This window comes from Plectropomus leopardus, chromosome 15 (genome assembly GCF_026936395.1).
Source record: "Plectropomus leopardus strain MGB_pleo_1.0 chromosome 15, ASM2693639v1, whole genome shotgun sequence".
Classification (NCBI taxonomy): domain Eukaryota; kingdom Metazoa; phylum Chordata; class Actinopteri; order Perciformes; family Serranidae; genus Plectropomus; species Plectropomus leopardus.
In genome coordinates, this window is record NC_142190.1 from 6,593,684 (window position 1) to 6,616,799 (window position 23,116).

Genomic DNA, 23,116 nt, shown 5'->3' on the forward strand with positions numbered 1-23,116 from the left:
CTTTGACCCAGGATGGCGGTACTCGACACCAACAAACATCATCGGTTGTGGTGTTTGAGACCTTCACCTAACTTTAACCAAGTAGTTTTGTTGCCTAAAGCTAACCGACACCCTTTCCCTCTGCATCACTTTAATGACGTCAGGGACACTGTTTAACATCTGTATGAGATGAACCGAGCTTTCCACCAACTCCAACCTGTTTCATTAATAGATGCTTAAAGCAACGGACGTAGTTTAAAGAGCATGAAAGTCCGTTCAGGGTGGGTTGAGGTTGAGGTGGATGCGTCCAACACACAGTGGATTCTGACCCAGGAAGGGGAGTTCAAAACCAACAAAGAGCATTGGTTGTGGCGTTTGTTGCACTCAAAGCTGGATATTGTCCAGATGTGCAGTTAAAAAGTGACCAGTTTAATTGCAACAAACACAGCTGGAAATATCCCAAAACATATTAAACAATACCTGGTTTGGTTGCAACAAATACAGCTGAAAATGTTCCAGACTTGCTGTTAAAAGTTGACCAGTTTGGTCACAACAAACATGACTGAAAATATCCCAACATGTAGTTATAAAATACCCTGTTTGGTCGCAATTAAAAAACAACTAAACATGTCCCAACATGCCATTAAAAAATATTTGGTCGCAACAAACACGGCTGGAAATTTCCCCAGATGTAGTTCAAAAATACCCACTTAGGTCGCGACAAACACGGGTGCAAATGTCCCGACATGATTAAAAAGTACTCGGTTTCCTCACAACAAATATGGCTGAAAATGTCCCAATATGCCATTAAAACCTTTGGTTTCGTTGCAATAAATTTGGCTGAAAATGTTCTAACCTGTCGTTAAAAAGTAGCTGGTAAAAAATTCCTAGTTTTGACACAACAAACACGGCTAAAAATGTCAAGGTGTGCCATTAAAAAGTTACCAGTTTGGTTGCAATACACACAGATGGAAATGTCCCAGTGTACCATCAAAAAATGTACACTGGGTACACTGGGACATTTCAAGATTCAAGATTCAAGAATTGAATCTTTGAATCTTGAATCTTGAAATGTCCCAGTGTACCATCAAAAAATGACCAGTTTGGTCACAACTAACATGGCTGGAAATCACCTGACAGGTAGATAAAAAATTCGCAATTTGGCCACAACAAACACAGCTGGGAATGTTCAAAAATCCCCACTTTTGTTGTTGGTTGAACAGTGACCTGCTGCTGTCTGCTGCTTGGCAGCCGTCTCGCTCAGGTGTCACACCATTCAGGTCGCTGAATGTAATCTGAACTACGTCACTTTAGGAATGTGAATATGATACGCTTGAAACATGCAAATGTAACTTAAATCTTGGCAGAAACATACAATGCATACATTTTATTCTGGCGACGAGGCTGTAAAAAGAGTAGTGAGGACGTGTACGTTTAATTTCCTTCAAGAAATTTAATTTCCGTCAAGATACTAATTGGATTAGAAAGTCAAGCACTGAATTTAGGACATCCAGATTTTTTTTTATACTTCTGTTGGTGTACGAGGCCAATTATAGACACCGTCCTGCCTGCAGAGTCGCGTCTCTTCTTAAAGATGTTGGTTCTGTGGAAGTGCAGGATAGGCATGACGATTATCACAGTTAAAGTACTTTGGAGGCTCAGGTGAGGCTCTCAGAGCAGTAAAAGTACTCTGATGGAATATCACTGCAGAAAGTGCAGATGAGCTGGGAGCACAGTGTGTTTGTTGTGTAGTCTGGCATGGATGTGTCTGGTTTTGTTTGCTCTTTGTGGTTGTTTGCAGCACGTTGATGGGCACGCTGCTTACAACCGCGCTGCATGCGGTAAACAGACCTCATGCAGAGTATGTGGACAGGACTAAAATTAGCGTTGATTGCAATGCCATGAAGGCTGAGAGCTTAAGTTGGTCACAGTAATGTCATATGTTTTTGATGCTGGTATACAGACATGGAGGACATTGGAGTGGAGTGTCTGACAGATTTTTCTTTTTTTTCCTCTGGCTCTGAAGAACTTAAGATGCGTCGATTTGATTCAACAGATCATTTAACTTAAAAAAAAAGAAATTTCCTAACTTGTGAGACTTGTTCCATTTACATGCACATGTTAAGGGCATTTAACGTTACATACAGACATGAGGGAACCCTCTGTCTGTACTCTGCAGATACGGACGAAATAGAGCATGCTACCGCAAATCATGGGGGCAGTGAGAGCATTTCCCCCATAAACCACCATTGAAAATTACACACATGAAAAACTGTCAACATAGCACCATGAACTATATAAATAATAATATTTGTATAAAGTTACATAAATCTGTTCAGTAAGAAAGTTCAGTAAGTTCAAATAAATATCCCTACCTATTTAAAGACACAGCAACATCAAGTGGATTTTTTTTAGTATAACTACCTGAACTGAACGTAAGAGATGGCTCAGTCAGGTTGAATTGAATTCAACTTATTTTTTTATTACGATATAGTGATTAAAGATGTGCTCTACCAAATGGTTGAGCAGAGAATTAAAGAGATAAGAAAAAGCACAGCGGAAACATCCCAAACGTCAGAAAAACAGTGTTCAACTATATTGTCAATGTTATTGTGAAGTCGTGGTGGTTTGGTCTATTTCCATTCACATTTTCAACCTCCTCAAACAAAGCAAGTGTCACCTACAGAACTTAAACCTTTGTCCAAACATGCATCTAATGGTATTTTTTCCACTTAATTGTATAGTGTTGCATAATTTGCATATGCAGCAGAAAGGGCAGACCACAAATTCCCAGCATTGGTATGCTTGGAAGGCAGTGTGAGACATTCCTGAGTAATATTTCAAAGATGGCATCATGTCATGACACAGAAACCTGCGTTGACATGTAAAGCTCTGCTTAAGATACACAGTGCCTGAGGATAAAATCTGCTGCAGAGGAGGAGGACGAGGAGGAGGAGAGTCTATACTGTCAGATTTCAAGCATTCCAGAGGTTTACTCAGTGACGTCCTCTCACATCAAAGCGCCGTCTCTGTCTCTGTGTGTGTTGGAGTATTAGGTACATTTCTTGAATAGTACGCCCACTCTACTCTCAGGCATGCTGCTGCTGCTTTATTGTGCTTTCTCGTCTTACTACAGCCGTCATGTCCTCTCCTGTGTATTCATGACACACCTGAATGACGCAGTTCGCTTGGCAGAACTCTCGGCGGGACACAAAAGGTGGGAGACGCATGACGAGACATTATGACTCCTCTCCGTCTTGTTATGACACGTAGACACATAAAGAGGAAAAGACTTCCTGGGTTCGGCTCATGAAATGGGTCATGCAGCCAGTTTGTGAGCTAGATTTGAAAGTCACTGATATTTTTCCTCTGAAAGCTTCTCCATCGCAAACTATCAAAACTGGTCAAAGCTTAAAGACGACTACACCTGGATTTATGTTGCTTTTGTCAACTGTCCTTTAAAAAAAAACAGAAAAGCAGTTACGCAATGTGTGTATGTCTGTCACTATGTGTGTGACAGGCGTAGCAGTGCTCTCATGATAAACAGAGACAGAAAAAGGGGGGCTGAGTGGATCAATACACTGCACAGCTATATGATTAAATGAGTCAAATTTGCGGTGAAGTAGTGGTGATTGGACAAAATTGCAAGGCTGTACATAGTTTGTAATTGCAACGCAGTGAAATTCTGGAGGGACTGAGTAATGCAGCCTTTAAAAACAGGAAAAGATAAAACTTATATTATCCAAAATCTAACATTATAACTACTCTGATATCATGATTGACATGATATCAATACGTTTCCCGTCCCTAGTGGAAGCATTTGTAAATACGACAAGAAAGATCAATAATTTTGGTATTGGGTAAACTTGTTTTCAAAGTAAATTTACACATTTTTGTTGACTGACTGCATATTCTGTGCAAACGTACATTTTGTTAATGGTCCGCAGCAGACTGATGTTGTTACAGATTACACCAGAGGAAGTTAGCAATAGTAATAAACTGTGACTCTTTGAGAAAAAGGCAGGCAGAGGAGCTACAGATGTGTGTGTGTGTTTCGTCACAGTGCCCTGGCGTTGCCACCTGGCACCAGCCATTAGGCTGTCTGCCATGTTGGCACTGCGTGGGCAGCAACAGCAGATGCTCCTGCCTAACTATGCTCTGTTAAAATACCCACACATAATTTAGTTCAACACAGCGCAGGCAGCCGTGTTTTGTTGTGTCAAATTCAATCTGAGGAACAGTGCATCATCAGATAGTAACCGTTTAAATGAAATATATAAATCACTGTAAATCATATGACAACAGAGGCCTGTCAAGTGCCAGTTGGTCCGTTCAGTTAGACACTGATTCAAATGAGACCAATAATATCTCTCCTCTCAGATGGGGCGAATTACGAAGAGTCTGAAGATGCCGATAAGCCTGTTTGATCTCAGCAAGCCAAAGCCACAATAAAGGAAACAAAGGGTTTTTGAGCCGGAGCTTTACAGTAACCACAATTATGATGTGCACATATAAACATGTGTGCATGAAGAGATATCCACACACAGAAAGCCAGGGGTGGTCACATGACTCGACTCGAGTCACAAATTTGAGAACTGAAGATTTGCTTGACTAACAATGATAAAAGACTCAACTTGACTGACTTCGTGTTCATGACTAAAGACTTGACTCAGACAGAAAATAATCATTATATAACATTTTTTTGTCTCTGGTGTTTAATCAACTTGAAAATAAGAATTATTTTTTCGTTACCTTAGAATGAGATGTTAATGCCGTTGTGCCGCCTTGCTGGTCTGCATAAAAGGTACAATCGAGGAATGGCTGCACCAGAAGTAGTAACAATGCCGAAATGATCTCTGTATAAACAAGACAGCCAGCAGGACAGGAACATTGGTTAATGTTGTGACAACGCTGGCCCAGTTAACGTCTAACTCAAAGAACAGCAGCCAAAAATGTACACAAATTGGGAAAACAATGAGGTCTGTGAGCGTCTTACCCTCTGAGGACGAGAGGACGAGATCAGCTGCTATTTAACAGGGATGGTAAATGATTGTTATTGACATGTTACTCCTTTGTTAATGTTTATAAAGCACTGCCGACACATATGGCATATGCCACACTAGAAACCGACACTGTTGTGTGAAAAGTCACACCTGTCTTAATTCCACAATGCCGGCATGCTGTCTAAAAATCACACACTGGAGTCATTTGGTTCTGTGTAAAAATGAAAACACTGTTTAATGAAGGAACTTTTTAGTGGCCCATCAGCGTAATCTGTATATAAAGGGGCTACTGGCTCTAAAGAGGGCCACTGGCGTTTTTGCATTGGCCACTATATTTAGCAGCCCCTACACAATAGTGTTTTTACTAGTTTAAATCACCTGGTCTAAAGTCTGGATTTTAAGGTACAAGAGAAAAATGTGCACATGTCAAAAAATGTTTAAGAAACACAGATTTGAAACATGAAACTACTTTATTCAGCGTTTTTACCGGTTTTCATCACCCGCCTGTTTGTTTTGGGGTTTCAGAGACCTCTGCAGATAATACAGATCCCATTAAAACCCTTCTTAACAATTAAGGGATTCTAAACAGGAAGAGTATTAGCTGGTTGCAATCTGCAATCCTGACCACTAGGTGCCACTAAAATCTTAATCTTACATGTTGCACATGTAAGCTTTGTTTTTCAAACATGATTGCAAATTCACAAATAATCACAAATTCTTTAACAATGCCATACACTTGACATTTTTGACATCCTGTGTCTGTAAGGCTGCCACATGTGGTCAAACTGTTCCAGTTTCAGAAATGCTGGACTGATGGTGACTAACGTTAGATGAGTGCGAATCGAAGTCACAAAACTATCACTGCGTTTAAATGTCCTTGTATTATAATATCTAAAAATAAAGATTGTGGATGAATTTTTAAAAAATGTTGAATATCTATTTCTTAATGCACGGGCTGTTTGGAATTTTTGGGGTTATTAATCACATTAATCTTGTACTGCTAACGCACCCTTATTATAGTCAAGCTACCGCAGTACTTGAAAGTAATGCCACCTTAGTGCTTTTAACGGCTAATTTCACTTAAAAACATTCCCAGACAGCTCAGTCAGGAAGTCAAAATTAATATGCAACTTGTGTCAACCGTAATTAAAATATGACCTAAATACTTCAAAGTTGTGCTCCAACCTACGAGCTGAGCATACAGGTGCAGCTAATCACACTAATGTCACCAGGCAACCGTATCGCCAAAGCCGGCAAAGCACTATTTGGGAGTGTGAGATCACCACTGACCTGTGGATCAAACTAAATCAAAGAAGTTAACTACAGTGCTGCTAAGTGGGTGGAAACTGACTGCAGATCAGTCAACTTGGTGGAGAACCCAGGTCATATGTCGTGGGAAAAACAGTTTCACTATTGTAGCAGTAATAATAATAATAATAATAATAATAATAGTAGGGAATATTTCTATATTTCTACTGTATATATATATATATATATATATATATATATATATATATATAAAACATGAGTGTTTCAGTATCCTGTGCAACTATTAATCAGTAGACATGCAGTATCTGAGTAAGGGAAAGGTTTATATAGTGAAAGATTTTATCTGTTTTATTTTCTATTTTATCTAATTTGTATTTTTTTGAATTTTATCTTTTTTTACCATTCAATTAACTTTTTTGCTTTTTATTTTTTTCTTATTATTTTGCTTCTAACTCTTATGTGGCTTGTGAATTTTCCTGCTTTGGTATTATTAAAATCTTAAAAGGAAAAATGTCTTTGCATTTGAATGATTCCCAATCAAGACACTCTTGTGAGAGTCACTTTTAACTGTTAATATGGACTTCAAAACTATTTTAAAATGCAAACTAATGAAAATTTAAACACGTGATTAATCGTGATTAACTATTGAAATCAGGGGATTAATCATGACACTTAATTTTTTCTTGCAATCAAACTAACTGTCATTCTATTCTGCAACTAAAACAGTGATGAAGCCATATTTTTCCTCCGGTAAGCATCTTTTTCCTGTACAGTTTGTTCTGCCTGCTCACTCCACCGTGGCCTGATACGACCCCCTGACCGCTCCTTACAAAAACAAAAGCACCTTAATGTGATTTTGAATAAAAAAAACCAAAGGAGAAAAATCCACTTGGTCAGCATAATGTAATGAGACAGAGTGTGAAAGGAACTAAGTGGATAACCAAAGGCAGAGCGGGCTTGTGGGTGGGCGGTGGATGAAGTCAGTGATATTTCAGCATCCCTCGGTGGTTAGCCTGCTGACAGGGAGGGGCAAAATAAAAAAAAAACTAAAAAAAAATGGAGACAGTGCGGGAGGCGGGGCGCCAGAAATTAAACCAACTGTAGTGTATGTGCGGCATATGGAGGGATGAGAGACAGAACGGACAAAAGCAGTGTCATTATTTGAATATCAGTCCCCCAGCCTGTTTGGACAGCCAGGATTTGCATGTCGGAGCCCCGGGATAAGTCGGGGTGGGGTGAGGTGTGGGTGGACGTAGTCGTCTTCGTGGTGCTAAGGGTGTGGCTGCTATGGGAACAGGATGTCTCTCAGCAGGGGTCCTTAAGGACAAGACACACATCTGACCTCAGGATGATAATCACACATCCAGTTCTTTTTCAAATTTTAACCACTCAGATCTGAAGTAAAAAAAAATGCATTATGTCATAAAATCAGATTTGTACAAATTTTTAAAAAATCATATATTTTTAGATTTAACTTTCCAATGTTTGTTCATGATTTCTTACTGTTAAAAAATGTTTTTGAACTTTTAATTTTTTTTCACTTTTCATTTTCAATTCAGTTTTTTTTACTCTTTAGATTTTATTTTTTGATTTTTTAAAAATATTTATAACAAATCTTTCAATACTTTTTATTTTTTATTTAATTTTATCTTACTATGTTTATGTTTTGCACCAAAACACCAACGTCAGTTCCTTGTATGTGAAAACCTACTTGGCAATAAATCTGATTCTGATACTTGTATTAAACTTATTCTTGTAGCTGTAAACGCTTGCTAAAGAAACTAAACATAATCTAAACCATAATTATTTCACAGCAAAATATTTTGTACTTTTTGTTTTTTTCCAAAAATTAGATTAATTTTGCAACCAAACTTTTTGCATCAAATATTTTACATTATTATTATCATTTACTGCTACTTACACAAGTTTAAATACACTTTGTCACAAGTGTACAAGTGCAGCTATTTTCACAACTCACAGCAAAGGCTTAACTTGGAATCTGAAATGGAGATGATGTCAGTGTGCAGAGAGCAAATCAGTAACGTGATAACCGTTTGGATGTGAAACATTAGACGGGGAAATCGGAGTTGTGATGGACTCAGTATCCCTGCTGACCCTCTTTCTCGGCTGACATGTGAGATTCTTCGGAGGCCTGAGGGTCAACGCCGGCCCAGTGTGGTCGTCACATAATGAACAGAACACCAATCTTCTTTTTTTCTTTTGAACAGACTTTATTTATAGTAAAAGCAGATGAAAAACATACATACTATTAAAATAGCCCCCCAGGTACAGACATCTATTAGACAAGAAATAGAGCCACTTACACATCCAAGTATAAACAGAGTTTCTAGACAAACATGCACACACACATTCAGACAGGCATGCCAAAAGGGGGCTCCCTTATGGAACAGGACATCCTGAGACTGCCAAGAAAAACACTCTCGAAGCCAGCGAGCCATTCCAGTGTTATCCAATGATTTTTGCTTTTATGACCAGGAAAAAGTTCGAGAAAAAAAAAAAAATCTAAAATAAAACTTTGCGGGAAAAGTATCCGCTGGTCAAGCGATGATTTTCAGCTTTGTATAATTACCAATTTGCGGCCCTTAGAGAAAAAAAACACCCCCTCTAGAGAGTTGCTCCAATAAAACCTCCTGAAAAAACAGAGTATTGAGCAATAGAAGAAAGTTCTCAGTTAAAGAGAAGAGGGAAGTGTAAAAGGGAAGGGGAGAGCTGTGTGAGCACTGCGTGTACCGTACCTAGGACTGGGTGTCACAATGTGATGTGTTGCAATAAGGTGTGTACTGTCTGGATTCTCTGGAAATTCAGCTCACACGTACACAGACATCGCTACATCTGCATTTTCAAACATGCGAGAACACAGTTCCTCGCACATAAAAACCACATGAAAACCCTCACGGACGTCAGCGTGGAGGAAATAAACAATAGGCTTCTGACGTTACACAGAGGATAAAGGGAAGTGACATTGCTGCACACACACACATACACACACATACACACCTCTAAATGATGCTAACCGAGACAATGACAGTAACAGAAAAGGAGGACAAAACAGGATGCTGGTCAGATGAAAGAGCCCGAAATGTCAGACAGCCTACAGACTGTTGTCGCCTTGCAATCTTAACAGCCAACACCAGTCTGATAAGCTATCTGACAGGCCGAGAGAGTGACGGACATGCCTGAGACGTATGTACACAACAATGAGAGAGAAAAAAAATCCTGATCCGACTTACCATGACAGGAGAAAAGAGGAGAGAGCTCTGAGTAGAGCTGGTGCAGAGCGCAGGGTTCAGCCCGCTCAACAGTACCCCTCTGTTTTGAATCTACTCGAGTGATTCGTCTCCTGGCTCCGCGACTGGGCCAGTGCAACGAGTTCATCCGAAGGTTCAGCTGAGGTAACGGCACAGACGCTTTTCACTGAAGGTTTTTTTTTCCCCTCTCGCTCTCTCTCTCCTGCCTGCTCTAGCGCCCACTGTGCTCAGTCCAGCGTAGCACAGCGGCGGTACAGAGGAGGGAGAAGAAAATAGCACATTTCTCTGAAAAAAAAGAAGGTGCTGCGTATAACCAGAGCCAGCTGACGTTATCCAAAATGATCGTATAAAATGTTTTTAAGGAGATGTCAGACGTGAGCTTGCAGAGGTAAAAAAAAAAAAAAAAAAGAAGAAAGGATAAAAAAAAAAAGCTCAAGTGAAGACAAAGAAAAACACGACTCTCTTAAGTTAAGGCAGCTATACTAGGACTCCCAGGTCTATTAGTGGCTTTAATCCATAAAAGATAAAAAAAAGGAGAATGTGGCAGCCACGCAACCTACTATCCCTCTCCGTCTCACACACAGATCTGATTCAATATATGGCTGCATCTGCTAAAGTAGCCCCGGGCTGACTCATGTACTCTCTTCCTGGAAGCAGAACAATAAGGGCAGACAAAGGGACCAGCAGGGTGATTCATGGCCGATTTATCATTTCTCATCCACAAGTACCTTGACGAGCTTTTCTGTGTGCACAAAAGAAGTGGTCATCTACAAGCACACTCATTAACATCTCTACAACAACTGACTTTAAGCTCTAGAATATCTCGAAATGAGGTGAACACAGCCGATACCGCACAACAACTCTATGTAGTACAGTCATAAATGCACATCTTATTAGTAAACCAGCAAATACAGATCATAAATAATTAGATTGTTGAGCACATAACTTCAAAAGTTATTCAGATAAAGTGACATGTAAGACTCCTCTACGGTGCAGCTTAAGGCCTCACTAAGGACAATTATCACCAGCAGCTTCTTCTCACGTGCTCAGAAGCACAGACACAACACTCCAACAAGCAACCTACCTTACAGAGCACAAACGCGCACGTCACTACCTTCAAAACTAAGCAAATGGAAGTCCAGCGTGAACTCAATAACAAGAGGGAATATTTTGCTTGTGCCAGGACGGAGGGAGCAGAGATGAGTAAAGGAGCTTCTGAAGTTCACTCCGTTTTCTCCCGCTGCTTGCGCTTGCCGTAGCTCTGGGCCATGGAGTTGACAATGGAGCAGACAAAGAAGCATACCATGATGACCACAACCTTCTCAAAGAGCCACGACAGCCAGCTCTCCTCCTGCCAGGAACCACAGTAAGAACAGAGAGAGGAGAGAAGAGGAGCTCGGTCAGTGCAGTCGAGGGCCCCCACTGCCTCCCCCCCTCCTCCCCCTTCACCCCACACCCTGCTCTCCCCTCTCTGCTCCTGATGCTGTAGGCTAGGTGGGGATCCAGCTCCATGTGCAGGACAGATAGAGATCAGGGGTAATAAAACACGCGGCAGCCCCCGCCGTCCTCCCTCCTAAACGCCCCCACTGACCCCAGCCTGCAGCCTGCCTCCACCAAGTTAAATTGCCTCTCGCTTCTCTCCTGTAACTGCAGGAGGCTCAAGTTACAAGAAAAAAGGAACATTGTTCTAGAAATGCCTTAATCTGTCCTTGTGCAACTCAAAGTTTATCCTTTTTTTTCCCTCCTCTGTGCTAGTAAGTGCAAAAAAAAAAATTCAATGAAGAGAGAGAGAAAGAGGGAGTGAAAATCTTTGAAAGAGAAATAGGCTACAACTGGCTCTTTTTGTTCTAGACGGGGGTGTTGATGGATTGTCACTGGCGGAGAGAGGGTGGGGGGGTGGGTGGCCCCCGCGCCGGTCTACAGTCAGTGCTGGGTTCAGGCGGGGCACCGAGTGCAAGTGTGTGTGTGTGACACATAGGGGAGTGACCACACTCACACACACACTCCCAATTGGTAAGATGGAGCATGAGTCAGCACGCCCCTGCGCTACAGTAGTACAGTTCAATACGGCGAGCGGAGCCAGACCCCACACTGGCCCCTCTCCTCCCTCCCTCCTCTCTTTCACCTCCCTCCCCTCCAGCCCGCCCAGTGCAGCTACTCTGTCATTCTGGCCCTAAACAAGCCTCTGTAATATACTGTAACAGGTTATAAACATGAAATTACATTTAAATTAAAAAAAAAAGTAAAGAGGGTGAGGGAAAATAGGATATACAGGAAGGATAAAGAGACAAAAAGTGGAGGGGAGAAGGAGTGAAAGAGGCAAAAGTAAGGGGGCTGCATTCTTTTCTTGGCGCGCACACGTGAATGAATAGAGGCTGTGAGGCCCCCTGTACTTACAGTCGGGATCCCCTCTCCGGCGTGATGGTGCAGCTTGGCCTTCTGGGCCTCCAAGTACTCCCTGAAGGGCTTCTGCAGTGCCGCACCCAGCAGTGGAACAGATCTGAGAGAGGGGGAAAAGGAGGGAAAGAGGGAGGGAAGGAAGAGGAGAAAGAGAGGAGGGAGGGAGGTATGGAGGGGAGGAGGGGGAAGGGGGGGGGGGGGGGGGGGAGGGGCACAAATCACGTCACATCATTGTTACTCACCAGCCCAAGGGCAGCAACAAAGGGAGGCATGCTGTCCTATGTCCTGTACAGTGTCGGTCTCCCCTGTTTCCTCCCTCCGAGAAGAGAGAAAGAAAAAAAGACAAAATAATCCCAACACATAAACACACACACAAAAAAAAAAAAAAAAAAAAAAAGTACAGACGGTACAACAGCAACAGAAAACAGTGCTGCTGTTAAAAAAAATAAAAATAAAATGAAGTTGGCTGATCCTCATACGGCAGCAGCAGCAGCAGCAGTAGTCACATTCTCCCGCTCTGCTCTCCTCTCCTCTCTTACACACACATACTCGGCGCCCCTCGCTCTCTCACACACACACATCGGTGAACCCGTTCAACTCTCCTGCAGTGCCTCCTCTGCCGCTGCAGCGAGGAGAAATGAATGACTTCTCAGAACTCTCACATTTATCACAGGCGGTTCCTGTAAGAACTGGTTTCAGCCAATTAATGAGGAAGTGAGTCGTACCCGAGCTGTGTCATCACTGGCTGAGATCTGGGGGGGATGGCCCACAGAGGGAGGGCGCTCCTGTAAGACGGCCCATATTAGGAAACCCTTTACAAGATTTAGCCACCAACTACAAGCATACTACCGAACCCCCCCACCTCCCCTCCTCCTCTCGCCTCGAAAAGAAAAAAAAAAGACGCGAGAGACTGCAGAGAATGCCCTAGAATAGCGAATCAGTGGCCCATCCCTATGCTGGAGTTAGTGATTAATCACTAAACAAATACATACTAAAGACCTTCACTTATTCTCTTTTGTGGCTTATGCACAGTCAATTACATCCGCTGAGCTATTGTTTCAAAAACACTCCTCATGCTCCACTCGAGGAGGCATCATCAAACACACATCAAAGATCTTTTTGAGCCAGGTTTGCGTGGGTGTCACATACGGTTGAGTTTATAGCTGATAACTTTCTCCGAGGGAGGCAAGTCATTTCCGTCCCTCCGCTATCATGTTATGGTGCAAAAAAAAAAAAAAAGAAGTTTATAACAAGGACACCTTTTAGTAATGATTAACTTCACACCAGGTAATGGATACATATGAATGGGCAAAGCAGACAGGAAGTCGAACAGATGGCTTTAAATTACACAATGGCATCAAAAATCGAGTTGTTTTTTTTTTTTTTTGGAGGGAAACAAAGCCTCTCCTATTCCCATCCCCCACTTCACAAAATTCCTCTCCACACGCAGAAACAAACTAATAAAAATATAAATACACAATATAATGATGTATCTATAACGTGGATGAAAAAATGAGAAAACTTTAAGCGGAAAAACACAAGTTCAGCAGATAAAAGCAAACAGGCGAGGACAAAGAGTGAGAGGTTTTCAGAAATGGCGGGCGAATCATCTCCTACACGATGAGCAAGACTGAGTCATGAGCCTGGGCAAATCCACCAACAAAGAAGCTCAAAGCTAGCAGTCTAAAACACGTTTTTAATGCCTCACAGTCAGCACCGTCTCTTGGTCCTTTCATTAAACAACTGTGCTTTTTTTGGGAATACATGCTAAATTGGATTTAAGAATTTCTGCTGTAGGTGTGTTCATATCATACGTGAGTACCTGAAAGAAGTTTCTAAAATACTTAGGAAATTCCTGTAATTTGTGCATGTGTCAAATATATGTAAAAATAGCTTTATGTTGTACTGTAACTGTTGTAAAAGTTGATTTTAATGTCAAGTTAAAGATTTGTAATTTTGTTTTTTCTCAGCTCTTTCTGAGTTGAGTCAAATCGAGGGAGAAAACTGGAAGCTGAATTTTACAACAACCATAAGATGTAATTTCAATAAGCCAGAGCTATTTACTCAGCAGCTACTGAACAAACATTAACAACTGGTTTGTTAAAATCCTCTGCTTTAAGTGAGACTAACAGAAAACTCCCTACTTGTCTTTTTTTTTCTAGGTGAGGCTTTAAAACAGTTTGGCCTCCAAAATCAGGGAAATCAACAAAACTCTTTTTAAAAAAGGCACAAAGCCTGATCTTACCACTCTAGAAGCTCCACCATTTTGTTTTAACTATAAAGAGTCATTTCTAGCAAAAAGAAGATCATGTCTGAATTTATGGTGAGCGTAAGTTGCAAAAAGTATAAAAGAAGTCCTGCAGAAGAGCATGTTAGGCTAATAATTCTGTTTTTAAATGTATAAAATGCAGAATAAGTCCTGCAAGACTTTTTTAATCAGCTGAAACAACTGTGACATAAATGTGACTAAAATTAAGTTCATATTTACATTTACATTTATTTAATAAGGCAGCAAGCAGAGAATCTGACTTTAGATTTAAACATGCTGTATATTAATACATATAAGCAATTTTATTATGTATTATGTATGATAATCCTCCTTTTTGCATCTTGGTATCCAAAAATACAGATGGACAAAACTGACTTATTGCCAAGTATTAAAAAAATGTTCTGACCAGATCTGTAAAATACGACTCCTCTCCCTTTCTTTCTTTAAACTGAAAAATATGGGCTAGTAAAAAAAAGGATAATTCTAAAAGTAATGAAAAGACTTAGTTTGAAACAACCATAAAAGCTGCATGTGTGGATGCTATCAAACTTTATAACAGTTGCTCTCCAGTTGATTGAATTGCTTCCAGAAGTTGTGTCAAAAAGCAGAAGCTTCACTCTCAAAAAATGACTCCCAGTAAATATCTGTGGCTGATTATCAACACTGTAGGTGTGTTTTATAAACCTGTACATGTTCTGAAACGTAAGAAATGTATTTGGGCATACATTTTTAAATCAACATAAAAAAGGTGACAGGTATGACTTGATATTAAAAAGCAAATTATCGTAGCTCAAGTGTCTAGTCTAGTCACAGAATGAATCAGTAAATGAAGTTATTTTGAAAAATGTCAAAGGTTATTTGTCATATTAGATGCAAAAGGGACATTTATGAATTTATCAGTTGCAATATGTCGACACAAGACACATGAAACGGGTGGTTTGTGCGTCCTTTGCCAGAAAAATTCAAATAGCAAACACTTAATTTCCTGCATTCTGGTGACTTTTTATGCACACAATTTTTGCCTTTTCTGCATTAAATCCATGGTGTTAATGTTTTAAATTTTGCCAAAATTAAAGTCCTCTGCTACTTTCATGCTTTTACACATAAGTGTATTTTCCGGGTGATGTGTCCCTTGCATCCTCCACGAAATCTACACCTATGTATATACAGAAGCTAAAATGCAAAGTTTTAACAAAAGTACTTATAAAAATGAATGTGTTTAAAATATCAGACATGACTTGCTGTGCTGAATGTGTTGTGTGTGATGCTCTGGATTAATGATGAGCTCAAAAGAAAACAGAAAAAGTCAGAAAATTGACATTTCACGTACATATCGTGCCTTCTCTGCATCAATTCATGTTGTAAATGTCTTTAATTTTGTCAAATGAAAAGTCCTCTTCTATTTTTACGTTTTTATTGGGGGGGACAAATGCACATGCTTTAAATATTGACGAGGACATGTCCCCTGCTTTCAAAATCTACACCTATGTGTATACAGAAGCTAAATGCAAAGTTGTAACAAAGGTTTTTTTCTTTTTCTTTAAAGAACATGTTTAAAATGTTGTGAGGTGTGCGATGCTTTGGATATACAATGAGCTCAAATTAAAGCAAAAACAGACGGAAAATTTAAATGTATCCTCCATACACATTAAGCCTGTGCCATTACAGTATGCAGTATGTGTTTTGGGGGAATACCACAAAGTGACCAAACACAGTTTGATGAATAATTTTGAACAGCTCTCACTCAGAGATACAGGAGAAACCACAGAACTACCACCATCCTACATTCTGGTCAATCTGTGCACCAATTTGTGCCTTTGTGCTGAAATTACACCTATACAGATGCAAAATGCAAAGCTGTAACAAAGGTATTTAAAGAAATGAATAAAATGTTAAACATGACTGAGTGTCCTGTATGTGATGAGTGTGAAGAGGAGTTTTCTGCTGAGTTTGTTTGTATCTCTTTTGATATACGATGAGTTAAATACAAAAAACAAAAACAAACTGAAAACAGTCAGAAAATTGACATTTCTCATCCATACACACATTTTCATAAGCCTGTGCCATTACAGTATGCTGTGCTTTGAGGGAATACCATTTCATCCACGAATAAATTCAAAGTGAGCAAACAGTTTGATATTTTTGAACAGCTCTCACTCAGAGATACAGGAGGAACCACAGAACAACCAACATCCTAGACCAGTTTGCGCCTTTTCTGCATCAATTTATGGTGTAAATGTCTTTAATTTGACAAAAAAAATGTATATTGAAGCAAATATGCAAAGTTGTAACCAAGATATTTGAAGAAATGAATAAAATCTTTAACATGACTATACGTGATGTGTGTGAAGTTTTTTGCTAATACGGGTATAAAACTGCTAGTATTCCTTTGGGTATAAGATGAGTTAAAAAATAAAAAATAAAAAAAACAGAAAAGAGACAGAAAATTGACATTTTCTATCCACACACACTTTTTTTGTTCAAGCCTGTACCAGTACAGCATACAATCTATGCAAATGAAAAATGCTTTAGGGGAATACCACTCCTCTAAGTTTATATTCAAAGTGACCAATCACAGTTTGATCGATGCTTTTCAACAGCCCTCACTCTGAGATACAAGGAAAACCACAGCAATCACTACTGTCCTGCATTCTGGTGAATTTTATGCACCAATTTGTGCATTTTCTTCATTAATATATGGCGTAAATGTCATTAATCTTGTCAAATATTAAAGTTCAACTTTCATGCTTTTATTGTGGGGGACAAAAGCACATATCCCTCATGTCCCTCCTGATATCCACACCTATGTGTATACAGAAAGTTGTCACAAAGTTGTTTAAAGAAGTTAGTAAACTATTTAACACAACTGTAAAGTATGTGATGTGTGTGAAAAGGAGGGGTTTTTTTGTTTTTCTTTGCTAATGTAGGTACCACACTGTTTGCATCACTTTGGATATATGATTTTAAAAAAAGAAAACAGTCAGAAAAATGACATTTCTGGTCCATACACACTTTCTGTTACACACTTCTTTTGTTCAAGTCTGTGCCATTACAGTGTGAAAAATGCTTTAGGGGAATACCACTTCATCTAAGTATAAATAGAGTGACCAAACACAGTTTTATCAGTAATTTTACTATAGCTCTCACTCAGGAGATACAGACGAAACCACAGAACCACCACCATCCTGCATTCTGGTGAATTCTTATGCACCAATGTGTGCCTTTTCTGCAACAATTCATGCTATAAATCTTTTTCAATTTTGTCAAAAGTCTTCTGTTACTTTCATGATTTTACTGAGGAGGGACAAATGCACATGTTCTAAATACTGAGGACGTGCCCCCTGTATCCCCCGAAATCTACACCTATGAGTAAACACAAGCTAAGATGCAAAATAAACATGTTTAAAATGTTTGATACGACTGATGACGAGTTCAGTTAAACCGAAAAAAAACCCCAGGAAATTGATATTTCAGATCCATACACAATTTCTATTACACTCCCTTTTTTCTTCAAGCCTGTGCTATTGAAGTATGTAACATGACTGGGTTTTTGGGGAATACCACAGTGACCCAAAACAGTTTGATAACAGCTCACATTCAGAGATACAGAAGAAACTACAGAATCACCATCGCCCTGTAATGCACCAATTTGTGCCTTTTCTGCATCAATTTATGTTGTAAATGTCTTTAACTTTGTGAAAATAAAAGAGGGGAGGGTGAGGTGGGGGGGGGGGGCATGTTTGAAATATAGAGGTGGACGTGTCCTCCCCAAAAAGTTATTTAAAGAAATCAATAAATAAGGTTTAAGAGAAGAGGAAGAGGCATTTTTTGCATACAATACAGCTATAAAATCTATTTGCATCTGTTTGGATATATGATGAGCTCAAATAAAACAAAAAACAGTCTGAAAATGGACATTTCTGTTCCATACACACTTTCTGTAACATGCTTTTTTTAATTAAAGCTTGTGCCATCACAGTATACAGAAAATGCAAATGAAAAATGCTTTAGGGGAATACCACTTAATCCAAAACTAAATTCAAAATGACCAAACACAGTTTGATCAATATTTTTGAGCAGCTCTCACTCAGAGATACAGGAGAAACCACAGAAGCACCACCGTCCTGCAATCCCATATGACCGATCACTTTTTCCATTTTTTCGCCCCAAATAATTCTCAGTGCGGTCACACACACAGCGCGTCTGTGCAATGTAAACACATGAGCAAGACACAGTGTTTGACAATTTGGTGGAGACTGCAATCAAAGTTTTAGATTAATGCGTCAAACAAAAGATGCCCTAATTTAATTATATGAGCAGATACTGGGTTTGTGAGGAGAACCACACACACACACACACACACACACACACACACACACACACTATAAAGTGTAGATATTCAAACTATCTATGAAAAATTAAATAATTTTAAGAATAAAACCAAAATAATTTGAGCTATTTAAAGGTTATTGATGATGACACAAATAGCTCATCATGTGAAAAATACATGAAACATATATTCCCTGTGAACTGCACAAAAGAAAACACACACTCATACAGCTGACAAAACTCTCAACAACAGTCACCTTCTCTTGTCTATTTTTTCTAACAAAGAAAAATACAGCATTTGCATGTGTTGCTGGCCTGCAAGGTGTAAAGTAGAGCTGCAATCAATTAGTTGTCAACTATTAAATAAACTAATTCTTTAAGTGTTTCTTAAATAAAGTAAAAGTCAAAAGGTTTTTCACTCATCTTCTAAAACATGAATATTTTTGGTTTTCTTTGCTCCTTTATGACAGCAAATGGATTATCTTTTGGGCTGTGTTTAAAACAAATTACTGGGAAACAGCATCAAATTGTTTCACTATTTTCTGACATTTTATAGACCAAACAACCACTCAATTAACTGAAAAAAATAAGCAACAAAGTAACCAAACATTAGTTGCAGCCTGAGGTACAAAGCTGCAACGTTTGCTCAGAATTTGTGACTTTAAAAATGACATGTAGGCACCAGAAGCTGCACATTTGGTCTCATGAGGGGTGGAAAGTGTTTTTTTTTTGTTCTAAAGCTATTTCAGTACAAAAAAGTCATGTATCCTTTACTAATTAACAAGTCAGACACCAGGCCCCAAAATGAAGAGGTTAAGTTGATCAATAATCAAGAAGGAAATAAGGGGGGAGAGAAGCTTGCACAAAACACAGAGACACTGAGGGGAAACCCCGCAACTCAACTTCCTGCAGCCTGATTGTTGCTGTAAAAGGGTTAATCTGTGAGTGCCATGTCAGCCTCTCATTTTTTAATGAACTATCATTTCCTGCTGCCGTTCACAGAGCGTGGAGCGTGTTTAGGCGTCCTGTGATCGCTCTGTTTAAACCAAATTCCACAGGCCGTGAGTCAGAGGAGACCTTTGACCTGTCTGCCCCTTCTGAAGGCTGCCACCTTCGACGGCACTCATAAAACTCAAAATTCTTTATGCTCATGAAATCACAAACAGTGCACAAACACACACACACGTGCCCTGACGTCCCAAGCTGGGGATGATAGAGAACAAGGGCTCACATGACAGCCAAACCCCGGCCAGGTCCAACTGGTTACGACATCATCACAACAACTGGCTTAGGCAATCGCGAGTGTTACCCAATGCTCCACAGGGCCACAGTTCACACCTAACATAACAGCACAGACGCCGCAAGACACACACGCACACCGTGGTTAGGCAGCGCTCTGACCTGAGGTACTGACCTCCACACTATGTCTGTGCAAAACACTTTTTATCAGCTTCATAAATAACTACCGCTCCAATTTTTATCAATTGTTGGAATAATTAAATTATGGAGTTAAGAGGAGGAGGAGGAGTGTTTTGGAGAGGAAAATCTAGATTCACGTGCAAATGCTGTAAGGTAATATCTCTGTGTGTGTGTGTGTGTGTGTGTGTGTGTGTGTGTGTGTGTGTGTGTGTGTGTGTGTGTGTTCCTCCTCCATTTCAACCGGGCTTTTTCCCAATGACTTCACCACTAAAGCATGGAGCCCACTCCTGAACGGAGATCCCCCTGCCCGGCGTGTTTATCACATCCCTGCTCCACACAGCCATCTGTGTCAGCCAGCACACACACACACACACACACACACACACACACACACACACACACACACACACACACACACACACACACACACACACACACACACACACACACACACACACACACACACACACACACAAAGCTCGGACACATGCTATCCTCTTGGGTGCCCGGCCGCAGTGCTGCCAGGAAATCAGGGGGCAACAATTATAGCAGTCTATTATTCCTCTCACTTCCCAGACAGCCACATAAAACAGCCCTCCAACCCCGCTGCCCTGCGACCCCCCGGGTTCAGGTGCCCACACTCTGGTTTCTGGGTGTGGAGGTGTGTGCTGGGTCACTGTCTAACCAGGCTTGGACCCTATCAACGGTGCAAGAGGGTTGTTCAATGAGTCAGATGAGAATGGAGACACATCCAGACAAGTCATAGAGCGGCAGAGACAGGCAGGATGGAAACAGAGGAGGAGATGGAAGAACAGAAGAAGAAGAAGAGGTGCAGGGCATCGCTGGTTTCTCCAGTGACTTCATCTTTACTGTGAATGGTCACTTTATAGGATCCTATAGTAAAAATCTTTATGTCCACAAAAAATTGCTTCAGGCTTCACCAGTTTGCTAAAATTAGGGCTGGCAAACAACAGCTTTTTAAATTGCAACTAATCACTGAATTTCAGAGGTTAATCACACTTAATCAATTTTTTTTAATTGCATGTTGACAATTATGATATTTTTAGGGCTGTCAGCAATAACAAGTTGACTGCAGCACATTTAACCATCTGAAATCTGGACTGACAACAGTTTTGTTGTGCTGCATTTAGACACCTTTCACAAGTTGAACTCTGAACTGAGCAATTGTCCTGCATATTGCAAGAAATTTGTAGATTTAGAAAAGTATTCAGCTCAGCTGAGGAAAAAAATGTCCAGAAAATCTATACATCTTACTATAAAATTATTTATTTAAAATAATTTTACAGAGTTATTATTATTTTTCAGGTTGTTTTGTTGCATTATTTTTTGTTTGTTTGTTTTGGGGTTTATTTTGTTAATTTTCTGGTAATTCTCTTGTACTTTTCACAAATTTATTGTTAAATTTTGAGTCATTTCTTTTTAAGTAGCTCATTGCCTTCTTCCCATGATCTGTTTCAAGAAATAAAGTCAACTTGCCCTGGTTTTTAAGGGTTAAGTTCTATACATAACATGTTTTTTATGCACTGGACTAGCATAAAGTGGGCATGACACACAAAAACAAAAACCCCCCCAAAACACGCTGTGTACGGACCTTAAACACATCATGATTAATGCATTAACCCTGACAGCCCTAGTTAAAAGACATCATGGTAAAATCACAATACATCAGGGGTGTAACGGTTCACAAAATTCACGGTTTGGGTTGATACAACACAGTGGTATTATTGATTTTTAATTTATTTAAAACTAAAGTCATAAAGTACTCTAAACAATGACGGAGCTATACCCAAATGACCCATCCTCCTACTTTTTAGCAGCGTATTAAAAAACCCCAGCTCAAAATAAGTCCACCTGTGACTTGTTCAACTGTCTAACGCTGCCATCCTTCGATTCTTCCTTTAACCACCTTCTTGAAAAGGTTGGCGTTTACATATTTGTGCATATCCAAAAACCTGTTGTTTCTGTAGCGGAATTCACGCTCATAATTTGTTTGAATCTTTTTATCATTTATTGCTGACCCCGTTGTTTAATGCTTATATCAGAGTATTGTAATTTATTATATTCCCTTCGGTCAGGTTTTCCTGTAAGCCTGTTTGGGTTTCTAATCTCTCAGGCACCTTCTTTTGTACCCGTTTTTAATGGTACAAATAAATAAATTAATTAAAAAAAAAGATTCATATTCAGAATGTGCTGTACACATGTCCAAAAAGTGCTCTCTAAAACCTAACAATATCTGCATATTTCACACGTCTTTATCAAAAAAATGCTTAATTCAGAAAAAGGCCTAAATTGAAATATTTAAACTGAATATGCAGAATATTTTCATATTCCAAATAACAGTGAAATATTGGTCTGTATGCAAACATTGCCCTCCTTTTAAATGAACACCTGACGATAACCACACCTAATGCATTTTAAATTTACGCTTTATTGGTCCTAAATAGGGAAACATTGCAGCAATATCAAAAAGATGGGTTAAATGATTACATTACAACACCTTAAATAAATGTGAAAGACAGAAAAACACTAAATAAACAAGGTCACAGGGCGGGAAATTAACAGCACTTGAATAAATGAGAACATGAGAATGTTTCAAGCTCGACTGCAACAATTATGTCGCTAATCCAACACAGCAGGTTAGCAAAGTGAGAGTCTATGAGGGACTTTTTCAGCATACAGTACACTGTGGGAGTCTATGCAGTCTGGTGGTTCATATATATCGTGATGCGCTGCTCAGACAACCACATAGGTTACTTCCTACCTGTCGAAAACCACAACGTGCTGTATATCTTCCGTTGTATGGCTGCTCTATAAACGACTGCTTTACAAAACAACAAGGAGATCAACATAAAGACAGCCAGCAAGGTGAGCTAAATCAGTTTTTTAAATACATAACAAAAGCAAAAAAAGGGTCAAATTGCCAAAAGTGATTATATAGCTACATGATTTACTTTGTTATGATTTCTATATACAGTAAAGCCTTGCATTTCAGTGTATATGCTGCAGAGGTTGCGGTTAAGACAAGTGACAGTTTCTGATGCCTGTTTGTCAGACAGTATGCTACAGTATGTCTTAACGTGCTGGTATGACGAAAAAAGGCGAGCAAAAAGCAAAATACTCCATTATTTCCCAATAAAACTGTTACATTGTGTGAATGT

The 23,116-nt window shown here is 39.6% G+C and overlaps 1 protein-coding gene across 4 annotated transcripts in view; it reads right to left on the bottom strand.

Annotated features, from left to right (window-relative positions):
- Positions 1-8,458: 8,458 nt before the first annotated feature.
- Positions 8,459-23,116, bottom strand: part of LOC121952899 (vacuole membrane protein 1-like) — a 101,149-nt gene continuing 86,491 nt past the window's right edge. For all 4 annotated transcript variants that reach the window (XM_088088219.1, XM_042499769.2, XM_042499770.2 and 1 more), the window contains 2 exons: positions 11,918-12,020; positions 8,459-10,871 (listed from right to left, as the gene is read on the bottom strand). In XM_088088219.1, the coding sequence (XP_087944345.1) occupies positions 10,743-10,871; positions 11,918-12,020 (232 nt within the window). In that variant the 3' untranslated portion in view covers positions 8,459-10,742. The remainder of the gene's footprint in view (positions 10,872-11,917; positions 12,021-23,116) is intronic.